Source organism: Schistocerca nitens, chromosome 1 (genome assembly GCF_023898315.1).
Source record: "Schistocerca nitens isolate TAMUIC-IGC-003100 chromosome 1, iqSchNite1.1, whole genome shotgun sequence".
Lineage (NCBI taxonomy): Eukaryota > Metazoa > Arthropoda > Insecta > Orthoptera > Acrididae > Schistocerca > Schistocerca nitens.
Window position 1 is genome coordinate 151,635,942 of NC_064614.1, and position 22,331 is coordinate 151,658,272.

The following is a 22,331-nucleotide window of genomic DNA, read 5'->3' on the forward strand; positions in this document are numbered from 1 at the left end:
GAGCATGTTCATGGTCCACCTGTATGAATATTTATTTAATTTCAAGTTATTTACATGTAAATCCAATATTTCGAATGTGTTTCATTATATTTGTGATTGTGCGTTGGCTTGAAGACACTGTGGGAGCGCTCTAGCCAATCACAGCGCTCGTGAATGGGGAGACAGGATGGAAGTGGGAGAAGAGGTGGCACAGGACACGGAGAGGTCCAGGAGAGCATGGCCGAGGACACGGGAGGTGCTGGACAGTACGGTGCTGGACGGAGAGTCACGGAATAGACTTGGAGTGTGGAGCAGTTTGCGCGTGGCCGCGGGAGACAGAAATATTTCGTAGTGCCGACTTGTGCACATGTGAGATTTCCGTGGCTTATGCAGTAAAGACGTAGTATGCGTTTGGAAGTGAATATCTCGCGAGCTATGTTGTTGCTCATAAGTAATTACGTGAAGTAGGAATCTATTGTTTCCCTGTTATTCAACTTATATTTTATTTAATTGCTGGACTATCGACACCAATAAGTACTGCCATTTGCAATTAATTCCTCTTGCCTGAATTGCTGCTAGTTACACTTTCGCGCTCTGATTTCGAACTAACCGGCTCACTTCCGTTTCCAGTATTACATATACTAGGTGACTGTTTTATATTCGCGAGATCTATCAATGGAGCTTGAACTTCAGGGCCAAACACTATCTCACTATTTGCGCAGGCACTTATCTGATCTGAGATGGTACCCTCTGCCATGGTGATGCCGTCGTTTGTAGTGGAAATCGACACTGAGGACTTGTAACACCATAGCTTAGACATTGCATACCTTTTATTGATTCATTTAGCTTTCTATTTTGTTCAACATCCCATCGATGAACGTTGGTAATTAGTGTACGATTAATTCGATACTGTAATGAAGTATAATCTCTGTAATGATCTTTTCTCTTCCTCATATAATATCTTTGGTTATCTTTAAAATTAAATAATTTTATTTAAATAATTTTGTGTAGACTACCAATATTTCCAAATGTTCTGTTTTATTTAAAATGTTTGTTTGCTGTTATGTAAACTGCTGACCTTCACTTAGAGTTCTCAGTTGTTTTGTATGTAAAAGGTGTTGTGGTTTCCTTTGGAACGGAACTGTGTAGCGCGCGTAAATTGTGGTTGGCCTAGGTAAAAAAGGTGGAACCAAGAGTCTGTCGGGGATGAGCTACCAAACTATCAACTGCTCATTTAAAAGTTGTGTATTGTGCTGGTTCCAAGAGAGGCTTTTCCTGACACTTTCCAATGCCTCGGATGGATGGATAAAGAGCTGGAACTATTCTGGAATTGGTATCTATCATCGCCACAAAGAAATGACAGAGTCCAGCAATTCTACCTGCAAATTCACCTACCAATATGCAATCGCACTGCGCAATCACTGTAATGGAACACTATAGTAATGTACAGTGAAGGATCAGCTCATTGGATGTTTTAGTGCGCACAAACATAAGGTAACTTATACTCGAACTCTTATACCTACCTTGACTTTTTATCCCTAGTCACACAACCACTTAGGGCCCTTACCATGCTAAAGTGGCAATTAATATCAGTACGATTCGAACTGATATGCTTACAAAGAGGACTGAAATAGGTTCCGCTGTGAAAGAGGAAGTTTACAAAATTATGGGTAACCTTGAAAACGCAGTTGATGATAAATTAAATTGTGTCCGAGTGGATACGGGGATAATTGCAGATGAAGTTGTAATAGTAAAATATAAAATCGAAACAGCGGAAAAAGATCTTGGGGAAAAAATGGATAAGCTACAGATTGAGCGTGGGGGCAAGGGCTTAAGTGACTGTATAAAAGCGTCCCAACAGGCCACACCGGTTATAAATAGTCCCTGGGCAAATACCGGATCTATAAAATGTTATACAGTCGACGGAAGATATCACCCAGTAAATTTCTTGGCTGCGTGTAGAGACGCTTTTGTTCACGGCATGTCGGACGAAGTGAGAACATGTGACTGTTGATGGTGATCCGTCCATCGGGTGGGGATGATAAGCTCTGCGGCCTCTTTGATGGTCTTCGAGAGGAGTAGGCCATGTGCCGACACCAGATCTCATCCTCTCTATTCTCTCATCATCTGAACAAGACACTACGCTACACACACACCCCTTACAATCCCTGGTTTAAATACCAAACCTGTCCACTGTGTGTCTCATGAAGTGAGAGCATGTGACTGTTGATGGTGATCCATCCATTGGGTGGGGACGATAAGCTCTGCGGCTTCTTTGATGCTCTTAGAGAGGAGTAGGCCATGTGACGGCACCAGATATCATCCTCTATATTCTCTCATCATCTGAACAGGGCACTACGCTAAACACACACCACTTACAGCCCCTGGTTTAAATACCAAACCCCTCCGCTGTGTCGCATGAAGTGAGAGCATGTGACTGTTGATGGTGATCCGTCCATCGGGTGGTGACGATAATCTCTGCGGCGTCCTTGATGCTCTTTGAGAGGTGCAGGCCTTGTGCCGGCATTAGATCTCATCCTATCCATTCTCTGATCATCTCCATCAAAGACACTACGCTACACACACACCCCTTACAGTCATCTACACTTAAAAGATACACGTATGCACACAGATCTCTTATTTCGTGAAGGAAAAGTGCCTGCGGGCGCGAAGTACGGGGGAACCCTTTCCAATTATGCTGCTGAACCTACCCTTCTGGGTCTCCCAGCCATTCGTGCCATTCGACTTTACTTTATAAGCTATATTCCCCAGTTCGGAAATTCCTGAATAACAATAACTTTTTTCTAGTTCTCGGTAAAAAAATTTTCAGGGGAGACCTTTATGTGGACATATCTTTGATATTGACTTCTGAGACTCTTTAGTATAAATTAATGAAACCGTTATACAGACTAATATTGCTTAATACCTTGCATCAAACAGAGCTGAAATAGACATTTCAGCAAAATGTTACACGAAATTCGACTAACGCTGATGCTGAGAAGAGAATCAACTTTGAACTTATGTGGCGTCTCAGGTATCAAAGATATACCACTTTCATTTTGGAGTAACATGCAACAAAGCCTCCTCTACATGATATTGTAGTAGTGAACTTGCTCGACTACTATTACTTTTACTATTTTTGACCTCTTTCTTTTAGAGTCTTTATTCATCAAGCGAATCCGGCACCTACTCTCCATGACCTGCTAAGTTCTGTTGTCAACGATGAGGAGTACTTCATGGGACACCGAGAGCGCGGTGTGGCGCTCGTCTTCAGTCACAATAACTTCGATGTTCGGCGACACGCTGACGGAGACTACCAGCCTGCTGTGAGAGACGGCACGGAAGTCGACAGAGACGCACTCCGGAACACATTCACAACGCTCGGCTTCGAAGTTCTGTGTTTCAACGATCGGTGTCATGAGGAAATATGCAGCGAACTCAGGTATGGTAAGTGAAAAAAATATTTGCTCTCAAGCAAGGAGTTTACATCTACATCAGTGCTTGGTAAGCCACCACGTGGTTATAATACTATACCGGGCAGTTCACAGGATGGAACAATCCTCCTATAACAAAAACGATGGATCAACACAGATTTAATGTAAAGTAGTATGAGATGGGGGAGGGAAAAACCTGTAAGGCTATGTTACCAATATCATGGCCGTTTTGGAAACGGCCATCTTCGATGAAACTCATGATTTACAAAATACGTTCTGTAAACATTGTTACACAGCTTCGTTGTTCGTGAAGAACGGAATCACAAAACCGCCAAAACCTGCTATATTGTGCATTTAATTACAACCAGCTTCAGTCAAGTGACAATCTGCAAGTCCCCTACCTATTTTCAAATTTTGTAAACCGCCATCCTGCATTCAACAGCTAATTTTCTAATGGAAAAGGGCTCGTGTGACACACAGAGAATTATAAAAGAGAAACAATAGCTTGTTTCGTTTGAGCATAGCTTAATTCATTGTAGAGTTACGTCTCATTTGCAAAGAGCAACGCTGGTGACAATACATAAAAGCTACTGGAAGTACTCCACTGTTGTCCAGCACGTTATAAGGTTTTTGCTATTCGTTTCACCCATTCCTCATGAACTTCAACCAACATGGTACCGGAAAGGTAGTACAACCATCAGCAACTCACTCTCTCAGAAGAGCAAGATCTATGAACACAATTGCTTTCACATATCCTCACAGATGGAAATCTAACAGACTTAAATCAGGGAATATGACGATCACACCATTGGACCTCTGTGACCTATCCATATCCAGGTATGCTCAGAGAAATAGCCCGTAATGAGGTGGTGCACCGTCATGACCAAAGACAGATGCAAATATTCCACCTTCAGATAGCAGCGACGGAATCACATCTTCGTTTAATACCTGCTATTAGTGCACCCTGAATGAAGGAGGATCTCACAGTGCAACAACCCTACCTTCCACACCACACCCCATCTTTTGGTGCGCCATCCAGTGAAGTTTAACATATGACCAGTATCTATGGTTTTATTTATTTACCTATTTGCGTTTTGAAAGGTTGCCAGCTTATGTGGGGCCATTATTCCTATTGCTGCAACCTGGATTACTACTGAACAACCAGAACAGCGGTTGATGTTGCTTCATCCATAGCCGTTGATTATCGTGCAGTTTTTGGTTTATCTGTGACAATATCAGTTTCACAGAATGTCGTGGGAAATTTCGCCACCACATTGTGGGTCATGGGTGTTCTTTCCGGGTAGTATTGGTTGAAATCGTCTGTGACAACACGGCGCTCCTCTCTCCTAATATCAGGACGAACTGGTTCTGCTCGATTTCTATGAACGACATCGGCTTTAACGTCACCTGAAAGAGAGAAACATTAGTCATACTCTGAGAATGAGTAAAGGTGTTGTTACATTCTTTCTTCCTTCCTTTCACTGGTGCCATGTCCCGCACTGACACAGTGTCGGTATTGTTAGGAACGTATTTGGCAAGGTTAGTGGAAAGCGGTGGCCGGATGCCCTTCCTGCCACCACCCTGTAACCCCCAGGATGGAATTAGTGTACCCCTACTGTCTGTGTCGAGTGTAATGAATAGAATAGTGCGAGCGTGTTCCAATGTCTGAGTGTCGTGTAACTGAGGCGAAACGCGGGGACCAGCCCGGTATTCACCTAGAGGGATGTGGAAAACCGCCTAAAAACCACATCCAGGCTGGCCAGCACACCGGTCCTCGTCTTAATCCGCCGGGAGGATTCGATCCGGGGCCGGCGCGCCTACCCGAGTCTAGGAAGCATCACGTTAGCGCTCTCGGATACCCTGGTGGGTGTGTTGTGTCATATATATATAAAAATTATATATATTTTTATTTTTAATTTATCAGGTGAATTTTTTTGTTAGATCATGATTCTTTCTATCAGGGATATTATCTTTTCTTATCACTTTTACTTACGTGCATAAGTAAATATGAAATGCATTCTTGAAGGGCCGTTGTTATTCATGTACCAACTTTACATTACTAACGTGATGATTAAAATAAAGTTGCCGTTAACTGAATTGAATGTAATTTTGTTAATTTCTAGTTATTGATTGCAAAGCAAGGCTCGAGAGAATTTCGATTGTTGCCGTGGAGCGGCCAAGATAAAACTTACTGAACTCGTGGGATCTGTATAATTTAAAAAATGAACTATAATGTTAATGTTCATTTTTGTTGCAACTTAGAAAGGCCGGCCGGAGTGGCCGTGCAGTTCTAGGCGCTACAGTCTGGAAACGAGCGACCGCTACGGTCGCAGGTTAGAATCCTGCCTCGGGCATGGATGTATGTGATGTCCTTAAGTTAGATAGGTTTAATTAGTTCTAAGTTCTAGGCGACTGATGACCTCAGAAGTTAAGTCGCATAGTGCTCAGAGCCATTTTGGACTTAGAAAGGTTCTTACAACGAAATCTCTCGCATTTACGGTTACTGTTAACACTTTGAAAAATAAATTAATACTTCGCCGCGTAATGGCAGACCAGAGGCTGCATCGGAAGATGAGCTTTCCGCAGCGCAAATTACGGAAAAAAATGCTTATTAAAAATAATTATCCGCTGCGACCATTTAAGGTGACAACTATTACAAAGAAATTCATTTTGTGATAACAATAATTAGTTTATTTTAGCAGAATACAGAATAACTTACATAAAATATGTGTAGCCGCTCAATGGCTGCCTTCCCTATCGCGAAACAAAACGTCCGTCCTCCCCGCCCATACAATCGCGTCTCTTAGCGACCCTTTTTTATTTTCATAGATATGTTTTAGGTAAATATACTACTTTTAAATTATCGCTGCATATCAGGATTTTTTTCAAGGACATTAACTGTATCTTTTATACTAATTATATTCATAGAATACGTTAACTGTTTACAAATAATTTTTAGTTCATACTTAACACTTCACAATATTGTTCATTGCTTACAACCGATAAAAATATCAACATTTATGTGACGTACCGTCACAGTGTGCTTAAAGGAAAGGCGCCATCGTTTTCCCTCTTGACTTATTTTATATGCCAAATGACTCCGTTTCCATTTGAAAATGTGTAGAGATCTTGAAGATTGTGTCATGACTGAAACTATCGATTATATGCACAGCAATTTCTGGTGGTGGTGTGACGGCGGTCTTTAAGTACAGTAAACTGAAGCTGGACAGTACCTTTTAAAGAAAATGTTTTTAAAATTGTGAATTGCTTCTAACATGGCGGCTTCCAAATAGCCATCATATTTGTAACAGCCTCACTGATTTTCCCTCTCTCCCATCTCGTACCACGTGACTTTAAATTTCTTTTTATCTACGTGTTTTCGTATTATAGTGGTGAGTCCACATCTATACACCACGCCTTACATCGATATCTGTCGTCATCAAGACACCTCGTGGTGTATGGTAGAATATGGTGCAACATGACCATTATTTTCAACATATCCTTTTCCATTCAACTTGAAAATGCTGCCCAAGATGAACAACTGTAGATGTGACTTCATAAAAGAAACAAAAATTGTAATTATTCTGTGGTTGTCATTATCTGAGAGGCGTTTGGGAGGAAGCAGATATGTTTACTGATTATCATTGAAAATCAGATGTCTGTAGTGTATGCGCACGGTGATCTATATTTGAAGTTCGACTGTCTTCGTTACACTAACATCGTAAAAGACCCCAAAACTTCACCATTACATAACACTCATAGGTTGCGATTATGAAACGTGGTGCTGAGCCTCGAATTACGTATCACAACAGTCCACTTTAGACAAACATTCATCGTAGATAGAACCTTTGCACCTTACATAGTCTCAGCAGCATATAACACATAATTTTACATATATGCGGCTAGTAGTTTTATTTGTAATGTGACAGAAACTAAGTATGTCGCTGCCGTGAAGCAAACAGCACATAAAAGTTGTAGCGACATGCAAGAAGACCCGCAAAGAATTAACCCTTAGTGCAGGGATTGGCAGATACCCCTCACTATAAACAGGTATATGATATTGCCTATAAATACGCAGAGAGAAATACTATCACATGATTACACGACTGACGAAGAACAACTGGAAGCAGCTAAATTCAATAAATATCTAGGAGTGTACGTAAGGGACGGTTTAAAGTGTAACGATCAAATAAAATTAGTCGTAGGTGACGCGTATGTCTGACTTAGATTCACTGGCAGAACCCTCAGGAATTGTAGTCCACGCATAAAGGAAATTGCTTACAAAACCTTGGTTCTAATGCTTCTTGGGTATTGATCATCAATTTGAGACTCTTATTGTTTATAGAGGAAATAGAGAAAATCCAAAGAAGAACAGCGCGTTTCGTCACAGGTTCGTTTAATTAGTGCGAAAACGTCACGGAGATGCTCATCCAACTCTAGCAGCAGACGTTACAATAGAGGAACTGCGCTTAACGCTGCGGCTTACCGTTGAAATTCCGAGGGGCTACAGTCGTAGAAGAGTTACACAGTATATTGCTACCCCTAAGACTGTGAGGTAAAACTGGAGTGATTCGAGCTTACTTGGGGGTTTATCAACAATAGTTGTCCCGACGGACCATTCACGACAGGAACAGGAAAGGCGGGGAAGGGGGCAGTTACAATGCTATTGAAAGCACCCACCGCCACACAGCATAAGGTGAATTGCACAGCACAGGTGTAGATGTCAATGTGGGGAGGCAGGACTGAATGTTGTGTAGTGTTTATTTGCAACAGCAGATTTTATTGTCTTGTGCCGAAATTGGTGAGTTTGCATCTGCCCAAGGCGTGAAGAAGTGGAAGTCGGGAAGGAGGGAGAGAGGAGCCAGCTGATGTGTCAGTGTGCTCACGGGCATATGGAGCTATAGGGTGGCGCAAGAAATGTGTTACCATTTTGTTTTTGAATATAAACTTAATTTCAATACAATCTGAAAGGAACATATACTACAATGAAGAGCCGTCCATGGAGATTTGTTCTAACTCAGCACATGCTCAATATGTCCACCATTTCGCTTCCTAACTTCCTTCCAACGAACACTGAAGTTAGTGATTACTCTACGGCACATGTCTTCCATAATTTCACTGCAAGCTTGAAGAATAAGTCTTCTGAGCTCCATTAAATCACGTGGACGTTTCGGGAAAATTTTTTCCTTTAGGTACCCCCAAAGAAAAAAGTCACATGGATTGAGGTCTGGGCTATTGGGGGGCCAATTTTGTCCGTCACTGAAGCGACCTGGAAGTCTGAGCGAAATGATCCGCATGTCGAAATGCTCGTATAAAAACTCCAACACAGTGTTTGCAGTATGTGGCCCTGCTCCATCTTGCATGAACCACTGCGTTTTGAAGGGCAAGGCAGTAGCAAGAAGCTGTGGAATGAAGCTATTGCGAAGCATGCTCAAATAACGCTCGCTGTTCACAGTTTCTTCAAAGAAAAAGGTCCAATAAGTCCGTGACTGGAAATTGCTGCCTACGCTGTAATCCTCGGAGCATAATGTTGTCGTTCATGAAGCACTTGTGGGTTTTCAGTGGCCCAAAAGCGTACATTTTGTTTGTTAACCACACCGTCTAAATGAAAATGCGCCTCGTCAGAAAACCAAACGTTGTTGAGAGTTTCTTCCCTATCCTCCGCCCACTGAGCAAACAGTAGTCTCTGCTGCTTGTGTTCTTCAGTGAGCTCCTGTGCACAGGTCATCTTGTACATATACACTTATAAGAATGCGTTTAACGGAGCGTCTGGATATTCCCAGTTGCACTGCTGCCTTTCTATACGTTTTCCCGGGACTTCTCTGTACAGCAACTCGTAACACTTCAATATTCTCCGGCGAACAAATAGGCTTATGCCGAGGTCGCTTCGCTTCCAATACTGTTCCTTGCTGTACAAATTTATCGTACAACCTGTGGATGCTCTTCTTGCAAGGGACCCATGGTGTGTTAAACTGTTGTCGAAAACGCCTCTGAGTCACAACAAGGCTTTTCATTTCATGAAAAAGTAACGCAATTGCCGATCGTTGCTGTATCGTCAGTCTTCCATTGTCAGCCATTGCTGCTTACTAGTCTCCTAGCAGCAGTATCGTGAATTACACGTCGTTTTGTAACTCATTTGTTTTTCCAAGCTCTGCTGGTACTGCTGTAGGGATCCCAGTGGGATATCTAACGTGCGTCGTAAATTTTTTTTATTATTATTTTGAGCTTTTCCTCATTACAGAGGCTTACCTCCAACATAATAATTTACTTGGAAATTACAATACAAACAATAAACGTTCTTAAACTATAATCTCAAAATATTTCTCCAGGTGTTTCGATCTTGTGTGTCTTCTTCCTCTGCGCCCATTCTCCTCATTGTGTGCTGTACATTTTGGAGCCAGGTGGTCATAGGTCGTCCTCTTCTTCTTCTCCCCTCCGGTTTCCACTCCAGTATCAATTTTGGATATTCTGGTTTTCTCCATTCGTCGTACATGTCCGTACCACTGTAATTTCTTCCTATCCATTACGTCATATATTCTTTCTTTTATTTCCATTCTCCTTATTACTTCGGTGTTCCTTATCTTTTCTTTCCTGGAGATTCTTGCAGATCTTCTCCAAAAGTCCATCTCTAGAGCTTGTAATTTTTTAATGTGCTTCATGTTAATTGTCCAGGTCTCCGTTCCATACAGAACCACAGTCTCTAATATGGATTTGTATATTAATTTTTTAGTTCTGCTCATTACATTCCTGCTCCATAAGACTGAGTTAAGCATCCCAATGACCCTCCGTCCGCTACAAATTCTTTTATTGATTTCTGACTCTGATTTTCCCTCGATTTCTAAAATGGATCCCAAATAACAGAAAGTGTTTATCTTTTTGATTTTCTTTCCTTCAATGTATAGCTCATCTGAATCATTAGTCAAGTGTTCTGTTTTTTGGTAATTAATCTTCAAACCCCAAGTTTTCTATGCTACTGCTAGTTGATTGCACATATAGTTAGCATCCTCCCCATCTTGTGCTACGACTACTTGATCATCAGCAAATAATAAATGATGTAGGTAAACACCATCTCTTATTTCTAATCCATTACTATTACATTTACGAGACCATGTTCTAAGGCTAATATCTATATACACTCCTGGAAATGGAAAAAAGAACACATTGACACCGGTGTGTCAGACCCACCATACTTGCTCCGGACACTGCGAGAGGGCTGTACAAGCAATGATCACACGCACGGCACAGCGGACACACCAGGAACCGCGGTGTTGGCCGTCGAATGGCGCTAGCTGCGCAGCATTTGTGCACCGCCGCCGTCAGTGTCAGCCAGTTTGCCGTGGCATACGGAGCTCCATCGCAGTCTTTAACACTGGTAGCATGCCGCGACCGCGTGGACGTGAACCGTATGTGCAGTTGACGGACTTTGAGCGAGGGCGTATAGTGGGCATGCGGGAGGCCGGGTGGACGTACCGCCGAATTGCTCAACACGTGGGGCGTGAGGTCTCCACAGTACATCGATGTTGTCGCCAGTGGTCGGCGGAAGGTGCACGTGCCCGTCGACCTGGGACCGGACCGCAGCGACGCACGGATGCACGCCCAGACCGTAGGATCCTACGCAGTGCCGTAGGGGACCGCACCGCCACTTCCCAGCAAATTAGGGACACTGTTGCTCCTGGGATATCGGCGAGGACCATTCGCAACCGTCTCCATGAAGCTGGGCTACGGTCCCGCACACCGTTAGGCCGTCTTCCGCTCACGCCCCAACATCGTGCAGCCCGCCTCCAGTGGTGTCGCGACAGGCGTGAATGGAGGGACGAATGGAGACGTGTCGTCTTCAGCGATGAGAGTCGCTTCTGCCTTGGTGCCAATGATGGTCGTATGCGTGTTTGGCGCCGTGCAGGTGAGCGCCACAATCAGGACTGCATACGACCGAGGCACACAGGGCCAACACCCGGCATCATGGTGTGGGGAGCGATCTCCTACACTGGCCGTACACCACTGGTGATCGTCGAGGGGACACTGAATAGTGCACGGTACATCCAAACCGTCATCGAACCCATCGTTCTACCATTCCTAGACCGGCTAGGGAACTTGCTGTTCCAACAGGACAATGCACGTCCGCATGTATCCCGTGCCACCCAACGTGCTCTAGAAGGTGTAAGTCAACTACCCTGGCCAGCAAGATCTCCGGATCTGTCCCCCATTGAGCATGTTTGGGACTGGATGAAGCGTCGTCTCACGCGGTCTGCACGTCCAGCACGAACGCTGGTCCAACTGAGGCGCCAGGTGGAAATGGCATGGCAAGCCGTTCCACAGGACTACATCCAGCATCTCTACGATCGTCTCCATGGGAGAATAGCAGCCTGCATTGCTGCGAAAGGTGGATATACACTGTACTAGTGCCGACATTGTGCATGCTCTGTTGCCTGTGTCTATGTGCCTGTGGTTCTGTCAGTGTGATCATGTGATGTATCTGACCCCAGGAATGTGTCAATAAAGTTTCCCCTTCCTGGGACAATGAATTCACGGTGTTCTTATTTCAATTTCCAGGAGTGTAGATTTTAAATAATGATGGTGACATGCGACAGCCATGTATAAGGCCTTTGCTTGTTCTAAATTTCTGTGAAAGTTTATTACCAACTTTCACTTGGCAAATGTTATCTTTATGCATCTGTTGTATTATTTTAATCAAGGAAGGGTTTATGTTTGCCATATGTAGTGCTCTCCAAAGTAATTTTCTTGGAACAGTATCATACGCTTTTTCTAGATCTATGAAAATTAATCCTATATTTTTTGATTTCTCCCTATGTTTCTCCAAAATCTGTCGTAATGTGAAAATATGGTCTACACATGATCTCCCAGCCGTGAATCCACATTGTTCTTCTTGGGTTCTAAAATTTTTTTCCAGTTTGTTTTTAATTACTTTCGCAAAAATTCTCATTAATGTGTTTGTAACACAAATTCCTCGATAGTTTGAACAAATTTTGCGATCCCCTTTCTTAAATATTGTATTAATGTAATCTAGCTTCATCTCGTTGGGTATTGAATCTCCATGTATCATTTTGATGAAGAGCTGTGTTATCAGTTTCACAATTTTGTCACCACCATATTTTAGACACTCCAGATTGATATTGCGTGGTCCCGGTGATTTACCATTCTTTCCTGTTCTCAACGCCTGAAGTACTTCACTTTCTAAAATCTGGATCTCATCATCTTCATGTCCTTTATCTTCCCCTGTTTCTTCTTCTAGATATTCTTCTCTGTCCTCATTTAATAATTTTTGGAAATACACTTCCCATTCCTTTTGTGTTATCAGTTGGAGATTAGTTTTGCTTTTTGTATCCTGTCGAAGCCCTTTCAATACTGACCATGCTTCTTTTGCTCTCCCAAATCCTAATTTGCTATTCACCTTGGCACATGTTCTTTCCCATGCTTCATTTTTTGCCATCCTTATTTTTTGCATCACTTCATTCTTCTTTTCCTTGTATATTGATCTTGTTTCTTCCGATTTATCATTGAACCACTGAAGGAACGCATTTCGTTTTTCTCTAACGAGGACCTCTAGTTCCTCTGACCACCACTCTGCTGCACGGTTGTGGTTGCTATCTTTTTTACCCAACACCTCTGTTGCCATGATTTTCACATTAGCTTTTATATAGTCATATATTTCCTCTGTACTTCCTTCAAATGATTCAACCAGTTTCCTTTCCATCCTGGCCGCAAAGAGTGTTCTGATACTTTCGTCTTGTAGGCTGTCAATATTAAAAGGTAAATTTTCATCTTTCTCAGTCTGGTTCGTTTTATTTATGTTACTTGTATCACTCCTTGCATTCTTCCATGGCCAGAAAGACTTCATTTTAACTAGACAGTGGTCTGATCCACACTGGGCTCCTCTATAAGATCTGACGTCTACTGCTTTGAAACTACTTGTTTGCCTAATGATGATATAATCTATTATAGAACGAAGTTCTTTGGTGTTCTGTTGCCAAGTATATTTATGAATGTCCTTATGTTTGAAAAATGTGTTGGTAATTTTTAGATCAAATTGTTCGCAAATTGCAATCAATCGTTCCCCATTGTCATTATATTCGTCCTCTCCATGTTTTCCTACTATTCTACAAGATTCTCTAATTCCTACCCTTCCATTCAGATCCCCCATGATAATCAGTTCCTTTCTTCTTGGGATTTTTTCTCCTTATCTTTTGTGTCGTTCGTGGGTGCATATACGCCAATAATCACAACTTCCCTAGCAAATAATGTCATTTCAACAGTTATAATACGTTGATTGATGAATGTCCAATTTGTGATTCTTTCTTTCCATGATTTCTTTATCATAATGGAGACTCCTGCTTTGGCTCTTACTGCTTTTGATACCCCACTCCAGATATGTACATAATTATCAAGTTCTTCTTCTCCTTGGCCTTTCTTCTTTGTTTCAGAGAGTACGACAACATCCATGTTGAACATGTCAAGTTCTGCAGGTAGTAAATTTATTTTAGTGGAAATACCTTGCACATTCCAGCATCCAAACATAATTTTCCGTTTCTCATCGCCAGTTCGTCGTCCAAAGTTCCAATTTTTCCGAGGCATATTATTAGGTTTTTTAGCATTTTTATGTTTTTATGTGAGTGAGGAGCTGGCCCACTGCACAACCCCCAACCCGGAGGACCAGGTAATTTTTACTCAAGGTCGTAAATTGTGAAAGAAACAATTGGTAACACATTTCGTGCGCCACCCTGTGTAATGTGGTCAGAGTTGTCATTACCAGGATTAGCAGGCGTGTCTTGGAGTAGGAAACGGAAAGATTGTCAGAAAGAGATTGGTTGCTTTGGAGGAGTCGATAGTGTGGAGTGAGTCAAAAATGGTTCAAATGGCTCTGAGCACTATGGGACTCAACTGCTGAGGTCATTAGTCCCCTAGAACTTAGAACTAGTTAAACCTAACTAACCTAAGGACAACACAAACATCCATGCCCGAGGCAGGATTCGAACCTGCGACCGTAGCGGTCTTGCGGTTCCAGACTGCAGCGCCTTTAACCGCACGGCCACTTCGGCCGGCTGGAGTGAGTCCCTGGTATGTTAACTAGATGGGAAGTCCACGGGTATTTACTTGAGTTTATTGTTCGTTTATTGTTAATGTACCATTGAGCTTGGCGCGTGTCTATCTCCTGTCTGGGAGTCATTTTGCTCTGAGTAACCTCTTGATGAGCGCCTGTAATAGCTGGCAGCGAGTTGGTGTGTTCTACTCGTGAGTGAAGGTGAAGGAACGGCAGAGATGGCAGTTATTTCAAGAGCTCGTGAAGAGAGAGGAAGTCGGATTGCATAAATGGAGCCAATAGCAGTATCTTCGGTCAATGTTTGTTGCAGGCAAATCAGTGTTTTTCATGTCTACAGGAGTTTGGAAGATGATAGAGTGGCGTCAGTTCTGGTTATGGATACACTCCCGTTTGACATTATCGTAACCTTGGACAGGTAAGCTGTTTTTATGTGCGTGTTGGATTATAGGTGTGGTGTGTGACGTAGGATTCAGATCTGGAGTGGGTCGTGACTTATTCCGATCGGATGAAAGAGCTCTGCATTTACAGGTGCATGGACGCTGCCGCATGTTATTAGTGTTATTCACGGGTAAATTCTTTATACATCTGACTGGTAGTATTATAAATTATTTTTTTTGTCATCAGTCTACTGACTGGTTTGATGCGGCCCGCCACGAATTCCTTTCCTGTGCTAACCTCTTCATCTCAGAGTAGCACTGGCAACCTACGTCCTCAATTATTTGCTTGACGTATTCCAATCTCTGTCTTCCTCTACAGTTTTTGCCCTCCACAGCTCCCTCTAGTACCATGGAAGTCATTCCCTCATGTCTCAGCAGATGTCCCATCATCCTGTCCCTTCTCCCTATCAGTGTTTTCCACATATTCCTTTCCTCTCCGATTCTGCGTAGAACCTCCTCATTCCTTACCTTATCAGTCCACCTAATTTTCAACATTCGTCTATAGCACCACATCTCAAATGCTTCGATTCTCTTCTGTTCCGGTTTTCCCACAGTCCATGTTTCACTACCATACAATGCTGTACTCCAGACATACATCCTCAGAAATTTCTTCCTCAAATTAAGGCCGGTATTTGATATTAGTAGACTTCTCTTGGCCAGAAATGCCTTTTTTGCCATAGCGAGTCTGATTTTGATGTCCTCCTTGCTCCGTCCGTCATTGGTTATTTTACTGCCTAGGTAGCAGAATTCCTTAACTTCATTGACTTCGTGACCATCAATCCTGATGTTAAGTTTCTCGCTGTTCTCATTTCTACTACTTCTCCTTACCTTCGTCTTTCTCCGATTTACTCTCAAACCATACTGTGTACTCATTAGACTGTTCATTCCGTTCAGCAGATCATTTAATTCTTCTTCACTTTCACTCAGGATAGCAATGTCATCAGCGAATCGTATCATTGATATCCTTTCACCTTGTATTTTAATTCCACTCCTGAACCTTTCTTTTATTTCCATCATTGCTTCCTCGATGTACAGATTGAAGAGTAGCGGCGAAAGGCTACAGCCTTGTCTTACACCCTTCTTAATACGAGCACTTCGTTCTTGATCGTCCACTCTTATTATTGCCACTTGGTTGTTGTACATATTGTATATGACCCGTCTCTCCCTATAGCTTACCCCTACTTTTTTCAGAATCTCGAACAGCTTGCACCATTTTATATTGTCGAACGCTTTTTCCAGGTCGACAAATCCTATGAAAGTGTCTTGATTTTTCTTTAGCCTTGCTTCCATTATTAGCCGTTACGTCAGAATTGCCTCTCTCGTCCCTTTACTTTTCCTAAAGCCAAACTGATCGTCACCTAGCGCATTCTCAATTTTCTTTTCCATTCTTCTGTATATTATTCTTGTGAGCAGCTTCGATGCATGAGCTGTTAAGCTGATTGTGCGATAATTCTCGAACTTGTCAGCTCTTGCCGTCTTCGGAATTGTGTGGATGATGCTTTTCCGAAAGTCAGATGGTATATCGCCAGACTCATAGATTCTACACACCAACGTGAATAGTCGTTTTGTTGCCACTTCCCCCAATGATTTTAGAAATTCTGATGGAATGTTATCTATCCCTTCTGCCTTATTTGACCGTAAGTCCTCCAAAGCTCTTTTAAATTCCGATTCTAATACTGGATCCCCTATCTCTTCTAAATCGACTCCTGTTTCTTCTTCTATCACATCAGACAAATCTTCACCCTCATAGAGGCTTTCAATGTATTCTTTCCACCTATCTGCTCTCTCCTCTGCATTTAACAGTGGAATTCCCGTTGCACTCTTAATGTTACCACCGTTGCTTTTTATGTCACCAAAGGTTGTTTTGACTTTCCTGTATGCTGAGTCTGTCCTTCCGACAATAATATCTTTTTCGATGTCTTCACATTTTTCCTGCAGCCATTTCGTCTTAGCTTCCCTGCACTTCCTATTTATTTCATTCCTCAGCGACTTGTATTTCTGTATTCCTGATTTTCCCGGAACATGTTTGTACTTCCCCCTTTCATCAATCAACTGAAGTATTTCTTCTGTTACCCATGGTTTCTTCGCAGCTACCTTGTTTGTACCTATGTTTTCCTTCCCAACTTTTGTGATGGCCCTTTTTAGAGATGTCCATTCCTCTTCAACTGGACTGCCTACTGCGCTATTCCTTATTGCTGTATCTATAGCGTTAGAGAACTTCAAACGTATCTCGTCATTCCTTAGTACTTCCGTATCCCACTTCTTTGCGTATTGATTCTTCCTGACTAATGTCTTGAACTTCAGCCTACTCTTCATAACTACTATATTGTGATCTGAGTCTATATCTGCTCCTGGGTACGCCTTACAATCCAGTATCTGATTTCGGAATCTCTGTCTGACCATGATGTAATCTAATTTGAAATCTTCCCGTATCTCCCGGCCTTTTCCAAGTATACCTCCTCCTCTTGTGATTCTTGAACAGGGTATTCGCTATTACTAGCTGAAACTTGTTACAGAACTCAATTAGTCTTTCACCTCTTTCATTCTTTGTCCCAAGCCCATATTCTCCTGTAACCTTTTCTTCTACTCCTTCCCCTACAACTGCATTCCAGTCGCCCATGACTATTAGATTTTCGTCCCCCTTTACATACTGCATTACCCTTTCAATATCCTCATACACTTTCTCTATCTGTTCATCTTAAGCTTGCGACGTCGGCATGTATACCTGAACTATAGTTGTCGGTGTTGGTCTGCTGTCGATTCTGATTAGAACAACCCGGTCACTGAACTGTCCACAGTAACACACCCTCTGCCTTACCTTCCTATTCATAACGAATCCTACACCTGTTATACCATTTTCTGCTGCTGTTGATATTACCCGATACTCATCTGACCAGAAATCCTTGTCCTCCTTCCACTTCACTTCACTGACCCCTACTATATCTAGATTGAGCCTTTGCATTTCTCTTTTCAGATTTTCTAGTTTCCCTACCACGTTCAAGCTTCTGACATTCCACGCCCCGGCTCGTAGAACGTTATCCTTTCGTTGATTATTCAATCTTTTTCTCATGGTAACCTCCCCCTTGGCAGTCCCCTCCCGGAGATCCGAATGGGGGACTATTCCGGAATCTTTTGCCAATGGAGAGATCATCATGACACTTCTTCAATTACAGGCCACATGTCCTGTGGATACACGTTACGTGTCTTTAATGCAGTGGTTTCCATTGCCTTCTGCATCCTCATGTCGTTGATCATTGCTGATTCTTCCGCCTTTAGGGGCAATTTCCCACCCCTAGGACAAGAGAGTGCCCTGAACCTCTATCCGCTCCTCCGCCCTCTTTGACAAGACCGTTGCCAGAATGAGGCTGACTTCTTATGCCGGAAGTCTTCGGCCGCCAATGCCGATTATTTATCAAAATTTAGGCAGTGGCGGGGATCGAACCCCGGACCGAAGACGTTTTGATTATGAATCAAAGACGCTACATATTATAAATACTATGTTCAAAATTTTCATTTTTTTCTGTTTCCTACATCATGTAAATTTAAATGTTGTATTATCACATGATTTAGTTTTTGCGTTACCGGACAGAAAAGGTGAAGCATCCAGATGGGGAACAGGTAACGAAATGAAGGATTGAGATGGTATGTGATGCTATTTCAGTGATTACAAATTCAAGTTTACGCGGACTTGACAGTACGAACTCACTTACCAGTATGACGTTGCACCGCATGTGGTCTCGATGCATGCACTGATTCGGTTCGGAAGGGCGTCAGAAATTCGTTGTATCCTGTCCTGAGGCAAGCTGGCCAAAAATTGTTGAAACTAGTTCATGATATATGAAGATGGTGTCTATTCTTTCAGACATGTCCGAAAGAACAGATACCATCTTCATACAGTTAACGCTAACCGGCCATTGACCTTTTTCTTCTGTGCTGGATGCACGTGCATTGCCCGAACTCTTACAGGGGACGGTAAGATTGTATGCCGCGAGTAATGAGTGTAATGGGGAGGGGCACTACGAATGTGGTGTGTGGACATTAAGTTGGGAGTTTGGGTCTCACGGCGAGTGTGCAAGGGATAAATCCCTGCAGTCGCATTATCCTCTGTGCTCTCGGTGGCCCAGATGGATAGAGCGACTGCCAGGTAAGCAGGAGATACCGGGTTCGAGTCCCGATCGGGGCACACATTTCCAACTGTCCCCTTTGATGTATATCAACTCCTGTCGACACCTTAGGGTCTTGACTGAATTTGCAGTTCATAATATCGTGGATACTGCCGCTGGCACAGAGGCGCTGTCCGACCTGATCCCACATATCATCTACCGGAGTCAGATCTGGGGATCATGGTGGTCACGGGTCTCAGCATCACACAGACAGTTCAGAGAGACGTGTCATGTGTGCACGAGCATTGTCCTGTTGAAAAACGGCACCAACATACTGTCGCATGAGAGGTAACATATGAAGCCGTAGGACGTCCGTGAGCTGCGGTGGTGTTTCCTGTAGCACAACCAACCGTGACCTGAAATCTTACTCGATCGTTCACCACACCATAGCGCCAGGAGTAACAGAGCTGTGCCACTCCAGAGCACTGGAAGAATGGGACGTCTCCCCAAGTTGCGATCATCCTCACCATCAATGGTCATGTGGGGTAGTGCAGAACCGTGATTCATCATTTAAGACGACGTGTCGTCATTTATCAGCAGACCATGTCTCCTGACCATGGTACCACTCGAAGCCCAGCTGTTTTTGTTGTAGTGTTAACGGCAGCTTACTCCCAAGTCTCCAACCAATCGTGGGCCATGGTGCAGAATATTATGTAGAGGATAAGGGGTTATTTTTAGGAAATATGGAGCGAAATTGTGATTTAGTGTGTTTCAGTGCGCGATGTGCCAGCCTCACGGCAGACGGCGAACGAAGGCTGGCCGGCGCGTTATGCAGGTGACAGTTTTGCAACGAGCGTCGGTATGTGTGTACGTGCGTGGCAGTCATCAACAGCCAGAATGCAGCGTTAACAGAATTACGCAGGCGCGGGTCGCGTGTGACGCGGTTGTGTTAGCCAAGTAATTGAGAACGTTTTAATAAATACAGCGCCGCGTAACCGGCGGATTCAGCAGCGGTCTGCACTATTTAAGGGCATCAGAGGTGGGCGTCGGCATCGGTTCGACTGATTGGGCGTTCGGTCGCCGTTACGTCGTCGTCATCAGTGACACTGTCCCCGAGGACCGGCCGGCAGAGGGCGTTGCCCACTGCTGCACCGGCGACTCCTGGCGTCGTCACGAGCCACAGCGTCTGCAAGAGGCGATCTAGGCCGGGCCTCATGCTGCTAACCTCCTACCGCCTACACAGCCGCTGACCGAGCACGGCGTCGCGTTCCCGGGCTGCGCGCTTCAGCACGTCTCCACCACGACATGAGCGGTGGGACTGAGCTACCGGAAAATGTATTGGAAGAACCAACAATAAAGAGGGAGATTGCTAAAAGCAGCCACCTTCTTCTACAACCCTGACCACGTCACCCGCTCCGATTACAGTGAGTCCAGTAGAGTCGAAAGACAGGGGCAGACGTGAAGGGGCTTATGATGGGCCTAGTGCACAAACGGTGTGCCTTCCTCGTAATAGTCTGGCATCCTTGAGTAAGTTGCTCCCAACTTCTGATGCAGTTCAACATCGGACTACTGTCACATCCGAATGCCCCACAAATCTGGATACTGCACAATTAGACCACCCAGCCAGAAGGAGACCGACAAGGAGGTCCAATTCAAACTCTACCAGATGCTGATAACGCTGTTTCACACGAGTATGCAGTATCTTTGTGCCCTTCACAGTGACCATGCAACATCTGACGCCTAATGTACCCCATCAGGCTTGGTAACAACACTGAAAACAAGCAACAACAATACACTCTGGTAGCCGTTCTACGTCGCAGACAACTGCAACTGTAATCAGCTACATATTGACGGTGTATCAGGTTACAATGACATACGACTGTGTCTTCTGGCTGTTTCACTTACTTTTTCTGTGGCAGTGAATACTTGGCTGTATGCGAAATTTCCTCAATCGACTAAAAAGGTTAATAAGTAAAGATATACGTTCAGTGAGCGGTTGCGAGCAATCCAAGCGAAAATGTTTTGTGGTTGCAGTGGCGGAGCAGAACCACGACAGTCGCGACTGCGTTGCAGTGGCGGTGCTCTCCCATTGCGGGAGGGACGGGCAGCTGAGCGCCAGGGACCGCGAGTACCACGTCAGCGAGCTGTGGCAGCCGTTCGCTCCCAGGCGCTGCCCGAGCCTCGACGGGAAACCCAAGCTCTTCTTCATACAGGTACGTCGTCCAAACAAGTCGAGAGCATTCTGTCTATACACTTAGATTTTCGAGGGTTTTTCCGAAAGTAATATCCAATCGGTTGCGAAATGGAAACTATTGTGAAAATCAAAAATGTTTTATTTGCCACAGTTAGTGACACCTTCTAGCTATTTCTCTACGTAGTTGGAGCTCCTTCTTAGACATATGTCGTAGCGTTGTACCATCTTTTCGACACCCTAGTCACTGAAGGCGGCCGCTTGTGCTTTCCGCCAATTCTCTACGTTGGTCTACAGGTCGTTGTCTGTGCCATAATCTTGTCTCATAGCCAACGGTCTATTTCAGAAGAAATGAAACTCGGGGGGGGGGGGGGGGGGACCAATTACGCGCTGTATTATGGGCGATCAAACACTTCCCACCGAAAAGGCTGCAGGAGCATTTTCGCTGCCCCTGCTGCGTGCGACTGAGAATTACCATGAAGAAGGAAACGTAAGACAGTTGTGTTATGTGGGTTGTATGACATCAGGCGAAATCCCTCATCAGGCCCTCTTACTTGGCGGGAGACACTATTTTCTGGATGTCTATTCGTGCTCATTGTCCGCCACTTAGAATGTGCAACAGGTCTACTAAAGAGACTGCTTACTCCACGCTTGTCCGCCCTATTCTGGAGTATTGCTGTGCGGTGTGGGATCTGCATAAGGTGGGATTGACGGATGACATCGAAAAAGTATGAAGTAGGGCAGCTCGTTTTGCATTATCGCGAAACAGGGGAGATGGTGCCACAAACATGATACATAAATTGGAACCGCAATCATTAAACAAAAGGCGTTTTTCGTTGCGACGGGATCTTCTCATGAAATTTCAATCTCCAGTTTTATCCTCCGATTGCAAAAACATTCTGTTGGCACCCACCAACATAGGGAGACATGACCAACACGATAAAATAAGAGAAATCAGGGCCTGCACAGAAAAATTTAAGTGCTCGATTTTCCGGCGCGGCGTCCGAGAGTGGAACGGTTGCGAGACAGCTTGAACGTGGTTCACTGAATCCCCTGCCAGGCACTTTATTGTTCAGATGTGTGTGATTTCCGAAGGGACCAAACTGCTTAGGTCATCAGTCCCTAGACTTA

General features: G+C 43.8%; 1 protein-coding gene across 1 annotated transcript in view; it reads left to right on the forward strand.

Annotated features, from left to right (window-relative positions):
• Positions 1-216: 216 nt before the first annotated feature.
• Positions 217-22,331, forward strand: part of LOC126230762 (caspase-like) — a 92,174-nt gene continuing 70,059 nt past the window's right edge. Inside the window, exons 1-3 of the mRNA XM_049942410.1 lie at positions 217-245; positions 3,137-3,426; positions 21,044-21,222. Coding sequence (XP_049798367.1) covers positions 217-245; positions 3,137-3,426; positions 21,044-21,222 — 498 coding nt within the window. The remainder of the gene's footprint in view (positions 246-3,136; positions 3,427-21,043; positions 21,223-22,331) is intronic.